General features: G+C 54.7%; 2 protein-coding genes across 3 annotated transcripts in view; one reads left to right on the top strand and one right to left on the bottom strand.

Annotated features, from left to right (window-relative positions):
- The window catches only part of FAM246C (family with sequence similarity 246 member C), a 28,167-nt gene extending 10,824 nt beyond the window's left edge, over positions 1-17,343 (top strand). Inside the window, exon 1 of the mRNA XM_089323607.1 lies at positions 1-17,343. This exon is cut by the window's left edge and continues 10,824 nt beyond it. Within this exon, the coding sequence (XP_089179733.1) occupies positions 14,091-14,795 (705 nt within the window). The 5' untranslated portion in view covers positions 1-14,090 and the 3' untranslated portion in view covers positions 14,796-17,343.
- The window catches only part of DGCR2 (DiGeorge syndrome critical region gene 2), an 83,223-nt gene continuing 80,939 nt past the window's right edge, over positions 16,938-19,221 (bottom strand). For both annotated transcript variants that reach the window (XM_051837255.3, XM_051837252.3), the window contains one exon: positions 16,938-19,221. In XM_051837255.3, the coding sequence (XP_051693215.1) occupies positions 18,965-19,221 (257 nt within the window). In that variant the 3' untranslated portion in view covers positions 16,938-18,964.

The raw sequence follows: 19,221 nt of genomic DNA, 5'->3' as shown, positions 1-19,221 counted from the left end.
AAACAACTGAAAGAGAGGGAATCAATCCTCCCAAATTATTTCTATGAAGCCAGCATTACATTAATTCCTAAACCTGAAAAAGATGCAGCAGAGAAAGAGCATTATAGAAGAATCTCTCTGATGAACATAGATGCAAAAATACCCAATAAAATTCTGGCCAACAGAATTCAACAACACATCAGGAAGATCAACCACCCAGACCAAGTGGAATTCATCCCTGGTATGCAGGGATGGTTCAACGTTTGCAAATCAATCAATGTGATACACCACATTAACAAACTGCAGAAGAAAAATCATATGATTATCTCAATAGATGCAGAGAAAGCATTCAATAAAATACAATACCCTTTCATGATGAAAACTCTAAGCAAATTGGGTATAGAAGGAAAAACCCACAGCCAGCATCATATTGAATGGGGGAAAGTTAGAAGCATTTCCACTGAGATCTGGCACCAGACAGGGATACCCACTCTCACCATTGTTATTCAATATAGTACTGGAAGTTTTAGCCAGAGCCAAGAAAAAGAAATTAAAAGGATACAAATTGGGAAGGAAGAAGTCAAACCATCACTCTTTGCAGATGATATGATTCTTTATTTAGGGAATCCAGAAGACTCCATTAAGAGACTATTGGGGCCGGCGCCACGGCTCACTAGGCTAATCCTCCGCCTTGTGGCGCCGGCACACCGGGTTCTAGTCCCGATCGGGGCGCCGGATTCTGTCCCGGTTGCCCCTCTTCCAGGCCAGCTCTCTGCTGTGGCCAGGGAGTGCAGTGGAGGATGGCCCAAGTGCTTGGGCCCTGCACCCCATGGGAGACCAGGAAAAGCACCTGGCTCCTGGCTCCTGCCATCAGATCAGCGCGGTGCACCAGCCGCGGCGGCCATTGGAGAGTGAACCAACGGCAAAGGAAGACCTTTCTCTCTGTCTCTCTCTCACTGTCCACTCTGCCTGCCACAAAAAAAAAAAAAAAAAAAAAAAAAAAGAGACTATTGGAATTCACAGAAGAGTTTGGCAAAGTGGCAGGATATAAAATCAATGCACAAAGCCACAGCTGAGAAAGAACTTCCAAGATCCATCCCATTCACAATAGCTACAAAAAAAATCAAATACCTTGGAATGAACTTAACCAAGAATGTTAAAGGTCTCTATGATGAGAATTACAAAATCTTAAAGAAAGATAGAAGATACCAAAAAATGGAAAATATTCCATGCTCATGGATTGGAAGAATCAATATCATCAAAATGTCCATTCTTCCAAAAGTAATTTATAGATTCAATCTGAAACCAACCAAAATACCAAAGACATTCTTCTCAGATGTGGAAAAATGATGCTAAAATTCATATGGAAACACAGGAGACCTTGAACAGCTAAAGCAATCTTGTACAACAAAAACAGAGCTGAAGGCATCACAATACCAGATTTCAAGACATACTACAAGAAAGTTATAATCAAAACAGTATGCTAGGCAACAGAAACAGATGGATAAACCAATGGAACAGAACAGAAACAGCAGAAATCAATCCAAATATCTACAAATAACTTATATTTGATCAAGGAGCTAAAACCAAGTCCTGAAGCAAGGACAGTCTATTCAACAAAAGATGCTGGAAAAACTGAATTTCCACATGCAGAAGTATGAAGCAAGACCCCTACCTTACACCTTACACAAAAATCCACTCAACATGGATTAAAGACCTAAATCTCCAACCCGACATCATCAAATTATTTGAGAACATTGGGGAAACCCTGCAAGACATTGACATAGGCAAAGACTTCTTGGGAAAGACCCCAGAGCACAGGCAGTCAAAGCCAAAATTAACAATTGGGATTGCATCAAATTGATAAGTTTCTGTACTGCAAAAGATACAGTCAGGAAAGTGAAGAGGCAACCAACAGAATGGGAAAAAATATTTGCAAATTACACAACTGATAAAGGATTAATAGCCAGAATCTACAAAGAGATCAAGAAACTCCACAACAAAACAAATCACTCACTTAATAGAGGGGCCAAGGACTTAAACAGACATTTTTCAAAAGAGGAAATCCAAACGGCCAACAGACACATGAAAAAATGTTCAGGATCACTAGCAATCAAGGAAATGCAAATCAAAACTACAATGAGGTTTCACCTCACCCTGGTTAGAATGGCTCACATATAGAAATCTACCAACAACAGATGCTGGCGAGGATGTGGGGAAAAAGGGACACTAACCCACTGTTGGTGGGAATGCAAACTGGTCAAGCCACTATGGAAGTCAGTCTGGAGATTCCTCAGAAACCTGAATATAACCCTACCGTTCGACCCAGCCATCCCACTCCTTGGAATTTACCCAAAGGAATTTAAATTGGCAAACAAAAAAAGCGGTCTGCACCCTAATGTTTATTGCAGCACAATTCACAATAGCCAAGACCTGGAACCAACCTAAATGCCCATCAACGGTAGACTGGATAAAGAAATTATGGGATATGTACTCTTTAGAATACTATACCGCTGGGTTGTACTTTGTGTGTCTGTGTGGGTGCAAACTGTTGAAATCTTTACTTAGTACTGAGTTGATCTTCTGAATATAAAGATAATTAAAAATGAAGAATGGGATGGGAGAGGGAGTAGGAGATGGGATGTTTTGCAGGTGGCAGGGTGGTTATGGGGGGAAGAACCGCTATAATCCAAAAGAAGTATTTTCAAAATTTATATTTATTAAATAAAAGGTTTTTTTAAAAAAAGGTAGATCACAGTAACAAGGTTTTCAAAAATAAATTTTGGGGTACGGCACTATGGTGTAGTGGATAAAGTCACTGCCTGTGATGCCAGCATCCCACATGGGCATCTGTTCAAGTCCTAGATGCTGCACTTCCCTTCCAGTTCCCTGTTAATGTACCTGAGAAAGCAGTAGAAGACAGCCCAAGTCCTTGGGCCCCTGCACCCACATGTGAAGACCCAGAAGAAGCTCCTGGCTCTTGGCTTCAGATCAGCGCAGCTCCCATCATTTGCATTTTAACAGTCCTTCTGGAAGGAGAATGGAAAGACACAGAGGAAGAATCAGAGGAGAAGAAATCAGAGCAAGCCATGACCACTCACCATCAGGCATAGAGTAGCAAGAATAATGAACAGAAAGACACAACTCAGTATGAGTTGGTTGTGCAGAGGGGGGAAAGTGGAGTTTAATTCCATGTGTGTGCATGAGAGACTGCCTGGACACTGGCACAGGAGGCTGAAACTGGAAAAACAAAGCGTATGATCAAAAGAAGTGAGATTGGGACACATTGTGTTTGAAGTTGCTGTTGTTAGCTCAGAAGAGAGAGCTAAGCAGCAGAATTTCAGTGATCAGAGTAAATGAATTATCTTAAAGAAAACAATCACAGAAAGAGGAAAGGGAATGGAACAGAATCTGAGGAAACGCTGCCATCTACTGGTAGAGGCAGGGAAGTACATAATAGAAGAAAAGGACAGGAGAGAAGGAATGCTATTTGTTCCAGGAATAATGATAATCTCAATGTTAAGGAATCTATTCATGGGACAGTGCTATGGCTTAGGGTTACACCTCTGTCTGTGGTGCCAGATCCCACATGGGCACTGCTTTGGGTCATGGCAGCTCTTCTTCTGATCCAACTGTCTGTTCATGGCCTGGGAAAGCAGCAGAAAATGGTCCAAGACCTGAAGAAGCTCCTGGCTCCTGGCTTCAGATTGGCCCAGCTTCTGCCACTGTGGCTATCAGGGAGTGAACCAGTGCAGGGAAGACCTCTCTGTCTCTCCCTCTCTATGTAACTCTGCCACTCAAGTAAGTCTTCTTTTAAAAGGTCTTAACTATTTAAAAAAAGAAATCTATTAATATGAGTATGTGTGGTTTCCAAATTTATAGCACCAAAGTTAAACTTGAATCTCAATTCTATTTCCCATAACCTTTGTGAAGCACACTGTTATAATTTCATGACATTCAGGAGTCTACGGGAAAAATTTAATCACCCTCGACATAGTCATTGAGAAATGGACCTGCAATAAGAGAGATTTCAGTTTATTCCAAAATTGTTTATTTAGTTTCATCTATTCCTAACCCAGGCTACTGAGAGCTGGGCGGGGGGGGGGGGGTGGGTGTGACATCCACTGGTTCATTCTCCAAATGCCCAAAACACACAAGATTGGGCCAAACTAAAACCTAGAACCTGATCTCCAACCAGGTCTTCCTAATGGATGGTGGTGGCCCAAGTAGATGAATTATCATCTACTGCCTCGCAGGACACATTAACAAAGAACTGGAACTGAAGCAGAGTAGCAGGGACTCAAGTCATGGACTTTGACAATGAACGGAGGCATTCCAACAAGCAGTTAACCCAGTATACCACAATCATTGCCCCAGAACCTGTATTTTAACATTGTAAACTGCATATATCATAGCCCTGTGGCAACAACACAACTGAATATGTAGATGGAAGATCTCTCTTCTCCCTCATTCTGTAACCCTGACTTTCAAAAAATAAATACATTTTTAAAAGATTTATTTATTTATTTATTTGAAAGTCAGAGTTACAGAGAAAGAGGAAGAGAGACAGAGAGAAATATCTTCCATTCACTTGTTCACTCCGCAAATGGCTGCCACAGCCAGAGCTGTGACAGACCAAAGCCAGGAGCCAGGAGATTCTTCAGGTCTCCCACGTGGGTGTAGCGGCCTATATACTTGGGCCATCTTCTGCTGCCATCCCAGGCACATTAGTAGGGAGCTGGATTGGAGATGAATCAGCCAGGACTCAACCTGGTGCTGTATGGGATGCTGGCACTGCAGACTAAGGCTTGACCCACTGTGCCAAATAAATAAATAAATCTTTTTTTAAAAAAATTCTTACTTGCATTCAATTCACACCTGCAAGGCTCAAAGAATCTTCTGAAAACTCCTATTAGGGTGGTTCAAATAAATTAAAACAATATTGGAGCCAGCACTGTGGTGCAGCAGGTTAAGCTACGGCCAGCAACAGTGGCATCCCATATAGGTACCAGTTCTAGTGGTGCCAGCTGCACCACTTCCAACACAGTTCCCTGCTAGTGTGCCTCAGAAGGCAGGAGAAGATGGCCTAACTCCTTCGGTCCCTGTACCCATATGGGATACCCAGAAGAAGTTCCTGGCTCCTGGCTTTGGATCAGCTCAGTTCTAGCTGTTGTGGTCATTTAGGGAGTGAACCAGTAGAATGAAAGACCTCTCTCTCTGGCTCCACCTCTCTCTGTAACTGTTTTTCAAATAAATAAAATAATCTTTTTTAAAAATGTGAATGGATTAAATAAGCACCAAATAAATGCTTTCAAAGGCTCAAAATTGCCCAAAGGAAAGGAGAAGGAAGTACACATAAAAACATGATTTGATGGCCAGCGCCACGGCTCACTAGGTTAATCCTCCGCCTGCGGCACCGGTACTCTGGGTTCTAGTCCCGGTTGGGGCGCTGGATTCTGTCCCGGTTGCCCCTCTTCCAGGCCAGCTCTCTGCTGTGGCCCGGGAAGTCAGTGGAGGATGGCCCAGGTGCTTGGGCCCTGCACCCCATGGGAGACCAGGAGAAGCACCTGGCTCCTGGCTTCGGATCAGCGCTGCGCGCCGGCCATAGTAGCCATTTGGGGGGTGAACAAACGGAAGGAAGACCTTTCTTTTTGTCTCTCTCTCTCACTCTCTAACTCTGCCTGTCAAAAAAAAATGATTTTATAAACATAAAAAGCAGGATAAAAAAATTGATGTCTCAAAAAGTTGACCCTTGTCTAAAATTATGAAAATATATCTAAGCCCATTTTTATAGTTACTTTGTCAGAATCAATCCAACTGACAAAAAGTACTGTGGGAAATTTTCAAGATGGTGAAATAGGGAGGGCGCTCACTGCTCCAGTCTAGGGAAAGATGGTTTCAAAGAGAAGAGAGTGCAATTTCAGGGAAGAGTTAGGAATAAAATGGCAGAAGAAACTCCACACAAGTCCGAGGACACTGTGGATCTACATGGAGGGTGTGCACACACACAACTCAAGACCCCAGCAATTGAAAGCCTCAGCACGAGCTTTAGAGTGAGGTGAGACCACATGGCAGCAGCCCAGGCCACTGGCGATAGAGCCGTGGAAGAGCCTGGCACAAGTCTGGCTTGGAGCCCTGTGGGGGACAGAGTACCAGCCAATCTAGAGAAAAAAGGAGCGGAAGGGTTCTCTCCCCAGCCACCTGGCACTCACTGCCTGTGACTAGCCAAGAGAGGGAAAACACCATTTTGGACACACATAACAGCTGCACCAGAGTTGTGTCTGTGCGCCCAGCAACCAGCCAAGAGGAGATGTCTGAGACTGGCTGGGAGAATTCACAAGGGGGCTGGGTGCTAATGACTGTGTGAGCTTTGAGTGCCAGGACTGTGAAAACAAGGTGTCTGTGTGGCAGAGCGCAGCATGCAGCTGGGACTTTCGGCAGTCACTGTAGGAGGTTCCACGTGTTCAGGGCTCCATGATTCCCTGGGGAAGGTCACTGCTGTAGGATCTGTGCTCACACCGAGGACTGCACAGATCCTTTACGTGGTTCTTGTGGCAGCACGGACATAAACTGTACACCCCGGGGCTACTGCCTAAGCATTGGTCTCCTTTGAGAGGAGGTGAGCGTGCAAATATGCAGGGAGAGGGACCAAGATGACGGTATAGCGGCAGGACGTTCCCAGTCACGTGGGGAAGAACAGGTAGTGAAGAAGCAGTGGGGATACAAGCTGGCGACGGAATCTTGAGAAGTTTGCACAGAGAAGCCCACGCGTCCACCAGAGACTGCTCGAGTCCATCTTAAGGGAGCAAAGAGGTACAGCGGAGAGACCAAATGAGGAGATTGGCACCACCACCATTCCCCCACCCCCCAGCAAACCATTCAGAGGTTGCACATCCACAGAGCTGAAGATAGCAGTGGGCAGGGAGTTGCCAAACTGCAACTGAAGCTCCAAGCAGGAAGAAGGAGGAAGTACAGGGGAACAAGCCGAGAGGCTGGGCACGCCATGGTCCGTCTATGTCTCCCCCCTCCCCTCAGCTGGACCCACAGCCGGAGGGGAGAAGCCATACTGCTTGTCTACATGTTCAAGTGTAAGCAGGGAACTGCCACATTTGCGTCCTGTGCACACACCCATCAATTGCAGGGGCCACCTCACAAACGCCCCAACTGGGAACAAGGATCACATTTCAGAGTGGTTCACAAATCACCACACAAGCTGTACAACAAGGAGTAGTCCTAAACAGTGAAAACCTGAGCTCCTTTCACACGCTAGTGTCTCCAGTAGGCGGGGCTTAGTGCACCACAGCCCTGGCACCCACATCCATCATGATCTAGAAGTAAACAGGGCTCAGCAGGCAGGGCTGCGTGCTTCCACGTGCAACGCAAAGACACACAGCAGCTCATAGAAGAGGGAAATCGCACCACAGGCACAAAGTCACAAATTAAAGATGAAGTCAACCAGAAATGCCAAAGAAGAAGGAAAAATCCTGAATAAGAATAAGGAAGGGGGCCCGCGCTGTGGCGCAGTGGGTTAACGCCCTGGCCTGAAGCGCCGGCATCCCATATGGGCGCCAGTTCTAGTCCCGGCTGCTCCTCTTCCCATCCAGCTCTTTGCTGTGACCTGGGAAAGCAGTGTGCTTGGGCCCTGCACCTACATGGGAGATCCAGGGGAAGCTCCTGACTCCTGGCTTCAGATCAGCGCAGCTCCGGCCGTTGCAGCCATCTAGGGAGTGAGCCAGTGGATGGAAGACCTCTCTCTCTCTCTTTCTCTACCTCTCTGTGTAACTCTTTCAAATAAATAAAATACATTTTTTTAAAAAGAATAAGAAAGACTATATGAACTTCCCAAAGGAACAATACAACTCTTCAATAATGGAGGCTGAAGAAGAAGAGATGGAGGATATGCCAGAAACAGAATTCAAAAAATTAATAGTCAGATTACTTAGAAGCAATCAGAAACAAACTCATGATCTAAATGAAAATCACTCCCAAGAAATTGAGATTTTAAAAAGCCAGAATGAAATACTGGAAATGAACATTCCATAGATCAAATTTTAAAATGCAATGGAAAGACTTGGCAATAGAAAAGATGAGACATAAGAAAAAATATCAGAAGTAGAAGACAAAGTTCCAGAAATAATACAGTCAGACCAAATACAAGAAAAAGAAAATGGAAAATAAAAACCTATGGTTGGAGATTTGCAAGATTCTATCAAATGACCCAATTAACATTTCTAATGCCAGGCCATAACTGAACCACAATAAAGAAGGAGAAAAACTTACCATAAAGAGATACCTAGAAATTTGAGGGAAGGAGTCAATCAAATGGAAATTTCGAAAAAAGCTGCCATTCAGAATGTGGTTGAAAATGTTATTAGACTGGGGCTAACGCTGTGGCATAGAAGGTTAAGCCTGCAGCCCAGAATCCCATACGGGTGGCAGGTATCCTTGGCACATTAGTAGGGTGCTGGATCAGAAGTGGAGTGGGCCGGACTCAAACAAGCACTCATACGGGAGGCAGGTATGATAGACTGCCATGTAACTCATGATGCTGGCTCTACTTGGGAAAGTTTTAATTTCAGGGCTGGTATTGTGGTGTAGTGGGTAAGGCACCTGGGATGCTGGCATCCTATATGGGCACTGCTCCCTATCTCAGCTGCTCCACTTCTGATCCAGCTCCCTTCTGATGGCCTCAGAAAAGCAGAGGAAAACAGCACAAGTGTTTGGGCCCCTGCCACCCCTGTGGGAGGCCTGGAGGAAGCTCCTGCCTCCTGCCTCCAGTCTGGCCCAGTGCTTGCTGTTCTGCCATCTTGAATTGAACCAGCAGATGGAAGATGTCTCTGTATGTGTAATTTCGCCTTTCAAATAAATAAATATTTTTTAAAAATTCTAATTTTGGGCCAGCACCGCGGCTCACTAGGCTAATCCTCCGCCTGTGGCGCCGGCACACCGGGTTCTAGTCCTGGTCGGGGCGCCGGATTCTGTCCCAGTTGCCCCTCTTCCAGTCCAGCTCTCTGCTGTGGCCCGGGAGGGCAGTGGAGGATGGCCCAAGTCCTTGGGACCTGCACCCCATGGGAGACCAGGAGAAGCACCTGGCTCCTGCCTTCGGATCGGCACAGTGTGCCGGCTGCAGTGCGCCGGCCGCAGCGGCCATTGTGGGATGAACCAACGTAAAAGGAAGACCTTTCTCTCTGTCTCTCTCTCTCACTGTCCACTCTGCCTGTCAAAAAAAAAAAATTCTAATTTTGGTATTTTGACTTAGAATTATTTCTTATCCTTGGTAACAATTTTTAGTGAAACCTTAGCAAGGAATTTTGAACTGCTGTGTATCAACTTATGAAAACATTTACCAAAAGGCCCAATGGCTTGTGTGGATTTTAAGAAGCCAAGAGCACAGGTATCTAGAAAAATTTATCCTGGGGCTGGCACTGTGGCACAGTAAGCTAAGCCTCCACCTGCGGCACCGACATCCCATATGGGCGCTGGTTCGAGTCCCGGATGCTCCACTTCCCATCCACCTCCTGCTGATGCACCTGCAAAAGCAGTGGAAGATGGCCCAAGCGTTTGGGTCCCTGCACCCACATGGGAGACCTGGAAGAAGCTCCTGGCTCCAGGCTTCAGCCTGGCCCAGCCCTGGCTGTTGCAGCCATTTGGGGATTTTTTGAACCAGTGGATGGGAGATCTCTATATCTCTCTGTAACCTGGCCTTTCAAATAAACAAAATAAATAAATCTTCTTAAGGGGGAAAAAAAGAGTTAGGGTGGAAATGGGGAGCAAGTGGTGTTGGGCCCCATGGTTGAGATGCCCATGTGCCACAGCAGAGTGCCTGGGTTCAATTCCCCACTGTGCTCCTGACTCCAGCTCCCTGCCAGCAACCCCCTGGGAGGCAGCAGCAGTGAGGGCTCAAGTAATTGGGTCCTTGTCACCCACAAGAAAGGCTTGGGCTGGGTTCCTAGCCCCAGGACCCTGGCTGTTGCAGGCCTTTGGGAAGCGGGCCAGCGGATGGGAACACTCTTTCTGTCTCTCTGCCTCTTTTTAAAGATTTATTTATTTGGCCAGCACCGCGGCTCACTAGGCTAATCCTCTGCCTGCGGCGCCGGCACACCGGGTTCTAGTCCCGGTCGGGGCGCCAGATTCTGTCCCGGTTGCTCCTCTTCCAGTCCAGCTCTCTGCTGTGGCCCGGGAGGGCAGTGGAGGATGGCCCAAGTGCTTGGGCCCTGCACCCCATGGGAGACCAGGAGAAGCACGTGGCTCCTGCCTTCGGATCGGCGCAGTGCGGCAGCCATTGGAGGGTGAACCAACGGCAAAGGAAGACCTTTCTCTCTGTCTCTCTCTCTCACTGTCCACTCTGCCTGTCAAAAAAAAATTTTATTTATTTATTTTAAAGGGAGAGAGAGAGAGGGAGGGAGGGAGGGAGGGAGAGGGAGGTCTTCCATCCACTGGTTCACTCCCCAAATGGCCACAACAGCCAGGACTGAGCCGGGCCAGACCAAAGCCAGGAGCCAAGAGCTTCTTCCAGGTCTCCCATGTGGGTGTAGGGACCCAAGCACTTGGGCCATCTTCCACATGGGTGCAGGGGCCCAAGCACTTGGGCCTTCTTCTGCTGCTTTCCCAGGTGCATCAGCAGGGAGCTGGATCAGAAGTGGAGCAGCCGGGACTTGAATAAGCATCCTTATGGGATGCCAGAACCGCAGGTGGAGGTTCCATCTCTGCCTCTTGAGGTAAAAAACTAAGAAAAGTAGAAGACCGGAGGAGCTGCAGTGCTGCCACACTGCCCGTGTGCCCCCCTTCCAGTGCCCTCCCCAGGCCCCACGTGCACTTTTCCTTCCTGTCCCCTTCCTCGGCCCCTCTGAATGCCAGATGCGGCAGAGCTGCAGAGCTGGGTGTGGACCCTGGTGTTCCCTGATGAACTCCCGGACAGGGTGTAGACGGGCAGGGGACATGGAGGTGCAACCAGCACCCAGAACCTGGACCCACATGAGCCCAGCAGCCGTTAGGAAGCCAACAGCTATTGAGTGCCTACTGAATACCTACACAATCTTCGCACAGATGGTGGTCAGTATTTATAGCATGCTTGCTGTGTGCTGGGCGCTTGGTGTTGAGGACACGCGAGGTCCCTCTCCCAGTCCAAAAGGGAACAGAGGCCAGGGGCCTTGCATACCAAGAAGTAGAAAGACACAAAGGCAGCTTGGCAAAGGAGCAAGGGGGCAAGAAGGCCCTTCCAGGAGGGGTGTACAAACCACGTCCCAACAGGAGCAGGATGTGCATGGGCCCGGAGCAGGAAGTGGTCAGGACACTCAGCACTGAGCGAGTGGGTGTCACGGAGGGGCAGACCCAAAGCCGGGGTCTTTGTCTGACAGCAGGAGCTAACCCAGCACACAGACGCCCCTGCCTGGTCCCTCCACTGAGGAATGGGTGAGGTTTACACCCAGAGGGTCTTAGCATGGCTCAGCAGGCAAGGGAGGGGGAACCCTAGAGAGGCTGCTGTTTGGCAGGGCGTATCCCTCCCAGATGCCTCCCATACACTGCTAAAGAATAAATGAGGGGGCCAGCACTGTGGCAGAGCAGGTAAAGCCGCCATCTGCAGTGCCAGCATCCCATATGGGCGCCAGTTCAAATCCCGGCTGCTCCACTTCCTATCCAGCTCTCTGCTATGGCCCGGGAAAGCAGTAGAAGATGGCCCAAGTCCTTGGGCCCCTGTACCCGTGTGGGAGACCTGGAAGAAGCTCCTGGCTCCTGGCTTCAGAGAGGTGGGGAGAGGTGGCTCAACCCCCTGTCAGGTGGAAATTTACAGCCAAGGGGCCCGCTGGGGTCAGTGGATGGAAAATGAGGGGAGGGGACACCCTGGGGGGGCGGGGCAGTCTGGCCAGACTGAGCCAACAGCATCTCTGCAGCAGGCCGGCCAGGCACACCAGCGCCACCTAGGGGACAATGGGAGATGAGGGACCGATCAGATATTACTGGGTGATCAGATAACATCAAGGGTTTGGAGTTCTTTTATACCAAAAAAAATTTTTTTGTTGTTTTTTATTTGAGAGAGAGCTAGAGTGAGAGCAAGAGAGAGAAAGTGCTCCCATCCACTAGTTCACTCCCCAAAATTCCCACAACAGCTGGGACTGGGCCAGGCCAAAGCTGGGAGCCAATGTTCCCGGGCAAGCAGCCCAGTCCCAGTGGAGGGGACAGGGCCATGTGCAGAAGCCCAGGTTGGGGAGCCGCAGCCTCCACCGTGGACCCTTGGCTCCAGGATCAGCCCCAAGGCCACCCCTCCAACTGGCCAAGCTCACACCTGCCCTCCGGCACCCGTCTCACAAAGCCCACCTGCACCTGCTCACCCTCACTCACAGCTCTGCAGCCTTCCTCAGGGTCACCCTCCCCCTTGCACCTGCACAACTCGCGGCTTTGGGGTCCACAGGCACCACCCACCCCTCACCCCTGCAGCCCCTGCAGGAGCAAATCAGCCAGAGACGATGGAGCCAGCAGCCTGCTCTGCCCAAGCCCCTGCTGCCTCTCCCATCCACCCTCTCCTGGGGATCTCAGGGTCGCTTCATTTCACTGGGGCAGACTGGGAGAGGGCAGAGCCCCTGGGCCACCGGCTGGCTCCAGGGATCAGAAGAGCCAGGAGCTAGAGATAGGTGACTCAGCAGGAACGGAGAGGGAGCGGGAGTCAGAATTAATTTGCACTCCCTCTGCACTTTCCTGAAAGGTTGCAGGGAGTGAATGAACCCGAGGGAACCCAGACTTCTCCAGTGTGGCTGCCCAAGAACAGAGTTGACAGCACCCCTAGACCCACCACCACCCCTACTCCCACCCCACACCCCAATAAGCTCGCCACACTGGCCCTCTGCTGGTTCCAGCAGGTTCCAGCAGCTGTGTCCCCTCCCAGCCTCACCTGGATCCACCCCACCCAGGCCCTCCCTCTCTCCCCACCATCTGCTGCAGGAGGCCCCAGGCCCCAGAGCACCAAGTCCTAACTAGTCCCCCGGGGGATGGGGGCAGTGAGAACAACACGCTGAGTGTGTGAGGGGGCGGGGAGGCTTCTGCCCTCTAGAGGGCGCCTCCAGCCAACTGCCTATGGTGCTGTGATGGGCACAGACACTGTTGCCAAAGGCACTGGGGTCAGAACGGATGGGGTGCGGTGGTAAGAGACCTCCGAGGACAGGACAGCCAGCAGGGCCCTGAGCCTCCCGACCCCAGGCTGAGGACCAGGGGGTTAGTCAGCAACCCGCGGGGGAGGCCGGTCCCACCCAGCTCCGCCCTGCAGCCCCCTGTTATAAAACGGATACAGGATCCCAAGCCCATTCATCCATTTGGTCCTTCACACAACATCAGGCCTGTGTGACGCCATTGAATGCTTGGCTCTGCTGGGACCCGGCCCTAAACTCAGGGATGCGCCCCTTCTGGTGGACAGAGAGCAGTCACTTTACACATGGGAGCTGTGGGGGAGGGGGGCTTGGGTGGACAGTGTGAGATGGGCAGAACCCCCAGAGGCCTCACTCAGTGTCGGCTGTGTGCGTGGCAGGAATGATCGGGTTCCTTGCAGCTAGCTGTGAGTGGACGGCAGCAGAGCACGGGAGGGAAACAGCGGCCTGGGCTACGACACGGACGGAGGCGGCCCTGAGCCAGTGAGGAGGCTTGTGGGGCCGACGACCACCCCCAGCCTTCCCCTGGCCCTGACGGAGGCGAGCTCCTATCCCGACTCTGGGGGCATTGCTCCATGTCCCAAATGGCTCTAACAGCCGGAGCTGGGCCGCTCTGAAGTTTCTTCCGGGTCTCCCACGCGGGTGCAGGGCCCAAGGACCTGGGCCATCTTTGGCTGCTTTCCCAGGGTTCTGGGTGTCAATTCGGCCTAGGCCGCTGGGAGGGGACCCGCCGACGGTGCACGAGCGCCTGCCTGCCAGCGGCGAACCCCAGGGCCTCTAGAGACGCCAGCCGTCCCCGAGGCCTGGCCTTGCCAGGGTTCCCCAGGCCCCGGGACGAACCCACACCCCCACGCGCCCTCGGGGCCCTCAGTCGTTCCCAGCGCCGTCCCAGGGGCCCGCGGTCGCTAGGTTGCGGGCCGGGGCTCCCGAGCAGGCCCGGAGCCCGCGGTAGCAGCGGTGGAGGCGGCGGCGCGGATGGCGGCGGAGCCCGGGCGCCAGTGGGTGCAGGCCCGCAGCGCGTACGCGGCGAGCGAGGCGCTGCGGCGCGGCGCTGCCCGCCGGCGGGAGCCCACAGCGCAGCCCAACGGGCCGGGCCAGGAGGACGCCCGGGCCCCAGGCCGCCTGGCCCGACTTCGAGGCCAGCTTCGGGAGAAGGCGGCGCCGCGGCTGCTGCGGTTGGCGGAGCACGCGATGGAGGCGGAGGCGAAAGGGCCCAGCGCGAAGAGCGAGGCGCGCGGCGGCGGCTCCGTGTGCTCCGTGTGCGGGGAGCCACGCGGCGGGGCCACCTACCCGGCAGGAGTCCTGGAGGTGAGCGAGCAGCGGCTGCAGGAGGGGCTGGCGGCCATGCGCGCCGAGCTGGGCGCGGGGCTCGAGGCGCTGCGGGAGGAGCTGCGGGCCGAGCTGGACGCGTTGCGCGCCCTGCTGCCGCCGCCGTCGCCGCCGCCGCCCCCCGCGCGCCGCGAGCCCCGTGAGCCCCGCGCTGCCCCGCGCGCACACGCGCTCCGCGGCCCGGGCCTGCTGCGGGCGCTCGGCACCGTGAACGCCCTGGTGGCTGCCTCGAGATCCATAGACGATGGCCCCGACGGCCCCGCGGACGGCGCTGCGAACCGAGCCCCGGCCCGGAAGAACCTCAAGAAGACACCGGTGCCGCCCGGCGCCCCGGCAGGTGGCGGGGACTGAGGGCGGTCGCGTGCCCGGAGCGATCAGCCCAGGGGTTCTGGTGCCGTCGGGAGGGGGCGAGAGCCCTGCCCCGTTGTGGTGTACATTAGGGAGTGGAGGAGGAGGGCGGCGGGGCCGCAGAGGCCAGGGACTGCCCACGGAGGGGTGCGGCGAATGCATAGCCAGGGGGCTGGGTCCGGGCTGGATCGGGGCTGGGCCTGGGAGGAGGGGGTGTGTCGGAGACTCCTTTTGGCAGGGCCAGAAGCAGCCTGGCTCCAGGAGGGTGCGAGGGCAGGGTCGGCAGGGGGCTGTCCCCAGCCTCTGGACACGTGGTCGCAGGGTCCCCGCCTCTGATGGCCTTGAAGAATCGGCAGACTCCACCACTGGGACTGTCACCCACACACCAAGCAACGAACCCCAGGGACACGGGAGCAGCTAAGACAGTGTCACCCAAGTGACAGCCCAGCCCACCGTCTCCCCGGACACTGAGTGCCACTGGCGCACAGAACCTCATACCGTCACCGTCCCTCGGACTCCACTTTACTTGGGATAATGACCCCAAAGACACTTACACTTTCACTTGACCCCGACACAGCGGGATGCCAGTCCCCCCCCCCCCCCCGGAAAAGACCAGCTACATTCAGACCCGAAGGCTGATTTTTGGAGTGTCCCCACCCCTGGCCTGTGTCACCAGGGCCCATCAGCACTCACAGGGCAGCTTGCATGCGCACTCAGCCAGTTAAGCCGCCACAGCTTCTTCCCTCGGTTGGTTGCCCAGCCCTGTTTTTTGAGTAAAATACGTAATCTTGGCCAAATGCTGGCGTTTTTAAGATCTGCTGGTTTTCCTTCCTCTGCCTGCTCCAGGAGCCAGGTGCGATGTGTAAGGTTGAAGGTGGGGACCCAGTCTTCCCAGGAGAGAGGAGCAGAGCGGGGCTGGGGCTCTGGGTGGACTAGGGGTTGGCTCAGGGCTCTCCAGTTGCATGGGCAGGCACTCAGTGGAGCAAGGGCAGGATTCGCCCTAAACCCCGTCCCCCAGGCACTTCGGGCCAAGGTCATTCTGCATCGTGTATTGTGGGAGGGGGTTGCTTAGGTCCTAGGGGCCCTGCCACGGCCCCAGGGCTGAGCCCCAGGCCCGGCACAGTCCCTTGCACGCCCACCAGGGTGAAAGGGTGAAGGACGGGGCAGCCGCATGGACGGAGGATCCGGGGGAAGCAGAGACCCTGAGCCCTCCTGAGGCTGCTGCAGATCTCGGTGCAAGCTGAGGGGCACGGTCAGAAACAGCCACCACCTGAAGACGTCAGGCAAAGACGGCTCAGGTCAGGGAGAGAATGGACAGGCAGGAACGCCCAGAACCGCCCTGCCTCAGCAGACATCTTCAGAAATAAGGGGGGTGGGCGCCGCCTCTAGGTTCCACCCCCCGCCCCGGGGCTCCCCAGCTCCTTTGCTGATGCTGACCCTCGCCTGCCCCGCAGCAGAGCTCCCCTCAGTAGGCCTGGAGCGCCCCCAGGCGGCGACTCCTGTACTGGCAGCTTGCCGCTAGCCAGAGGCTGGGTCAGGGACAGGAAGGGAAGACGGAAGCCCCCCACCCCGGGGTTAGGTCTCTCAGGTGCTCTCCCGTTACTGTACAGGTCACTGTTGGAGAACGTGACCGGGGGGGGGGGGGGTCCCAGTCCTCAGCCCTTCTGGTCTGGCCGTAGGCCAGCAGCCGTGGCCAGGTGTGCAGCTCAGGGCTCAACAGGCCCTGGCCAGGTTCTCAGACCATCAAGGAAGGCAGAGGGCATTTCCAGTTCGCCCTACTGACGATGACGTGGTGTTTGGAGGGCGGTCATGCGCGCTGGAGGGGGCATCTCTGGGCACAGCCGCACCCCCTGCTGGGCAGCAGGATGCCCAGGCTTGATAAACCGAAGGTGGCAGGCAGCCTTTGCCATCTGTGCGACACCAGCTGAGCAGCCAGTACCTCAGGCAGGGTATGCGTCCCAGAGACAACATACCCAATCTGACGCTCAGCTCAGCGCTTAACTGCCTGCCTGGGCGGGCGGGGCGGGGTGGGGGGGGCGAGGTCTGCCAGATGCCTGCTGTGGGCTGCAAGGCAAGCCCCAGCCCCCCGACCTCAGGCTCCAGCAGCTCTGGGGATGAGCTCACGCTGGGGACTGCACACACTCGTCCAGAACACAAGTTTATTTGGCATTTGGATGTAATGGTTCTCACAGCATTTTAAGAAAAGGATTAGTGCCAACCCAACCAAAAAATAAAATAAAATAAACCCAAACTAAAAACCCTTAGTGAAAGGAAAAACATAAAAACAGGCATTTGAGACGATGTACAGTATCAAATCCCACCTCCGCAAGGCAGGTCAGCCGGCCAGTGGCAAGGCGGCCTGAGGCGGCCTGGGGCGGCCTGGGGCGGCGTGGGGAGCGCCTCTCCCAGGAAGCCACATCTTGCCGCCCACCGAGTTCCGTCGGCCTGCCTGCACCAGGGTGCCAGGGCCCGGGACGGCAGTGAGGCCTGATGAGGGGAAGGGAGCCCCCAGACAGCCCCTTGGCCAGGACCCCGGACCCGTCCTGAGCAAGCACCCCCTCCGCAGCCCCCACGCCGGCTCTGCTCCTGCCACACACACCTGACGCTCCAATGTCCTTCGGTCCCCAGGGAAGCTTCCCTGGGCCACATCCTTGTGCCTGTCGCCTGGCCTGTGCTCTGAGGGCAGGCGCCCCTGCGGCTGCGCTGGGGTGGTCTCTGGCACCAGGAAGACCCTCACGGGCGGCCACCCTGCACCCAGCACAGGCTGGGGGCACGGCCCATGTCCTCACACGTCCTCAGCAGCCACTGTGGCGCCCTGTGGCCAGGGCGATTCTCCAGGGAGCAGCAGCCCTCCCGAGGGGCTGCCAGCGACGCAACAGTTCAGTGACCAAACCCACACCGCCGGCCGGCTCAGGAAAGGTGAGGCCCGTGCAGCAACTCGACGGCACCCTTCTACACAGGCAGAAATGGGCTTCCAGCCCGCGTGTGAGCATGTGCCAGAAGGGGCAGTGCAGGGAGGGGCCGCAAGGCTGCTCCTCGCCATCGCTATTCACAAGCGGAACACGGCCCCCTCCACACCCCAGTCCCTGCGTACCACTCCCACCTGCAAACACGTGGCCACACACACACACACACACACACACGTGCGCGCGCGCACACACACACACACACACACGATCCAGACAGTCAACGTAGAAAAGATAAATGGATGTGCTAAAAATCGCACAGAACCCGCTTCATCTCCAAACCTCAGAAATGCTAAATAAAGGTCTGTGTCAGGCCACAAGGCCACGCCCGGGGCACGCGGCAGCACCCGGAGCTGCCGAGGGGTGGGGAGGGGCGCGTGCGGCACAGGCTCCAGCGCTGGCAGGGCAGGAAGTGAGCTTTCAGGAGGCGGGCACGGCCCAGGGTGTTCGCTTCAGCCACGCACACCCTCCCCGCCGGGAAACACCCTTCATGGCACAAACAAGATGGCAGGGTGGGGAGGGGCAAGAGTAACAGGAGGCGGGGCCCCGAGGCTCCAGAGCACCCCCAGTGGGGGTCTGGGGCCCCAGTCAGCTCCGCAGCCTGGGGAGCCATGCACTGCGATGTCAGCGAGAGGCCGTGGGCTGGGCTTGGGCGTCCCACCCTGGCGCTGGCTTGGCCGAGCTGCCCCCTCCTCTCTGCACCACCAGTCCCTTGGCGTCCACAGCAGCCACCTCCAGGTGTTCACCGGAGGCAGCCCCTCCCTGCCCAGCCCTGGCGGGTGCCAGTGCCACACCCACGCCCTGCCTACCCCAGGCACTGGATGGGGGGCTGCCAGCGGGCAGGCTTCCAGGGATGGCGAGCTGTAACCAGCAAGCCCCCCAGAGATGAGCTCGGGTTGGCCACAGCCGCCGTCAGTGCCTTCTTGGTTCCCTACCTCTGACACCTGGGGTCTGAAGCCACCTTGTCATGCTTCTGCCACTCAAAGAGACAGTGACCCAAAGCAACACATGTGTTTGAAGCTCTCGAGGGAACTCAGTGCAGGTGCTCGTTCCTCTCTCGGAGGGAGGCTGGTCCTGGTCTCTACGCACACACGCACTCGCCTGCCAGGGTGCGTGGCAGCGGAGCAGGGCCCTCAAGTCCCCCGCAGGGGCCAGCGTCATAGCAAACAGGTGCCCCCAGCCCACGGGGGCCACAGGCCAGGCTGTCTACACCATGGTATTGAGGGAGCTGCGGCTGTGGTGGCCGCCTCCTGGCGGTGCCTCTGAGGCTGGTGTGCTCCCACCCTGGGCGGGGTCAGGGGGCACCAGCAGGGCACTGCTGCTGTCGACAGAGTCCTCCAAGTCTGCTAGGGGAGCCCCCGGCAGGGGCGGCGGCTGCTCCAGGAGCCGAGGCGCTGCACCGTCACTGCCGATGTCCCCTGGGGTGGGCGGGGCGGCCTCCACAGGCTCAAAGGCATCGTCAT

Source organism: Oryctolagus cuniculus, chromosome 21 (genome assembly GCF_051225735.1).
Source record: "Oryctolagus cuniculus isolate XC-2025 breed Fujian yellow rabbit chromosome 21, ASM5122573v1, whole genome shotgun sequence".
In the NCBI taxonomy this organism is placed as follows: Eukaryota; Metazoa; Chordata; class Mammalia; order Lagomorpha; family Leporidae; genus Oryctolagus; species Oryctolagus cuniculus.
This window is presented reverse-complemented; position numbering and strand designations above follow the sequence as displayed.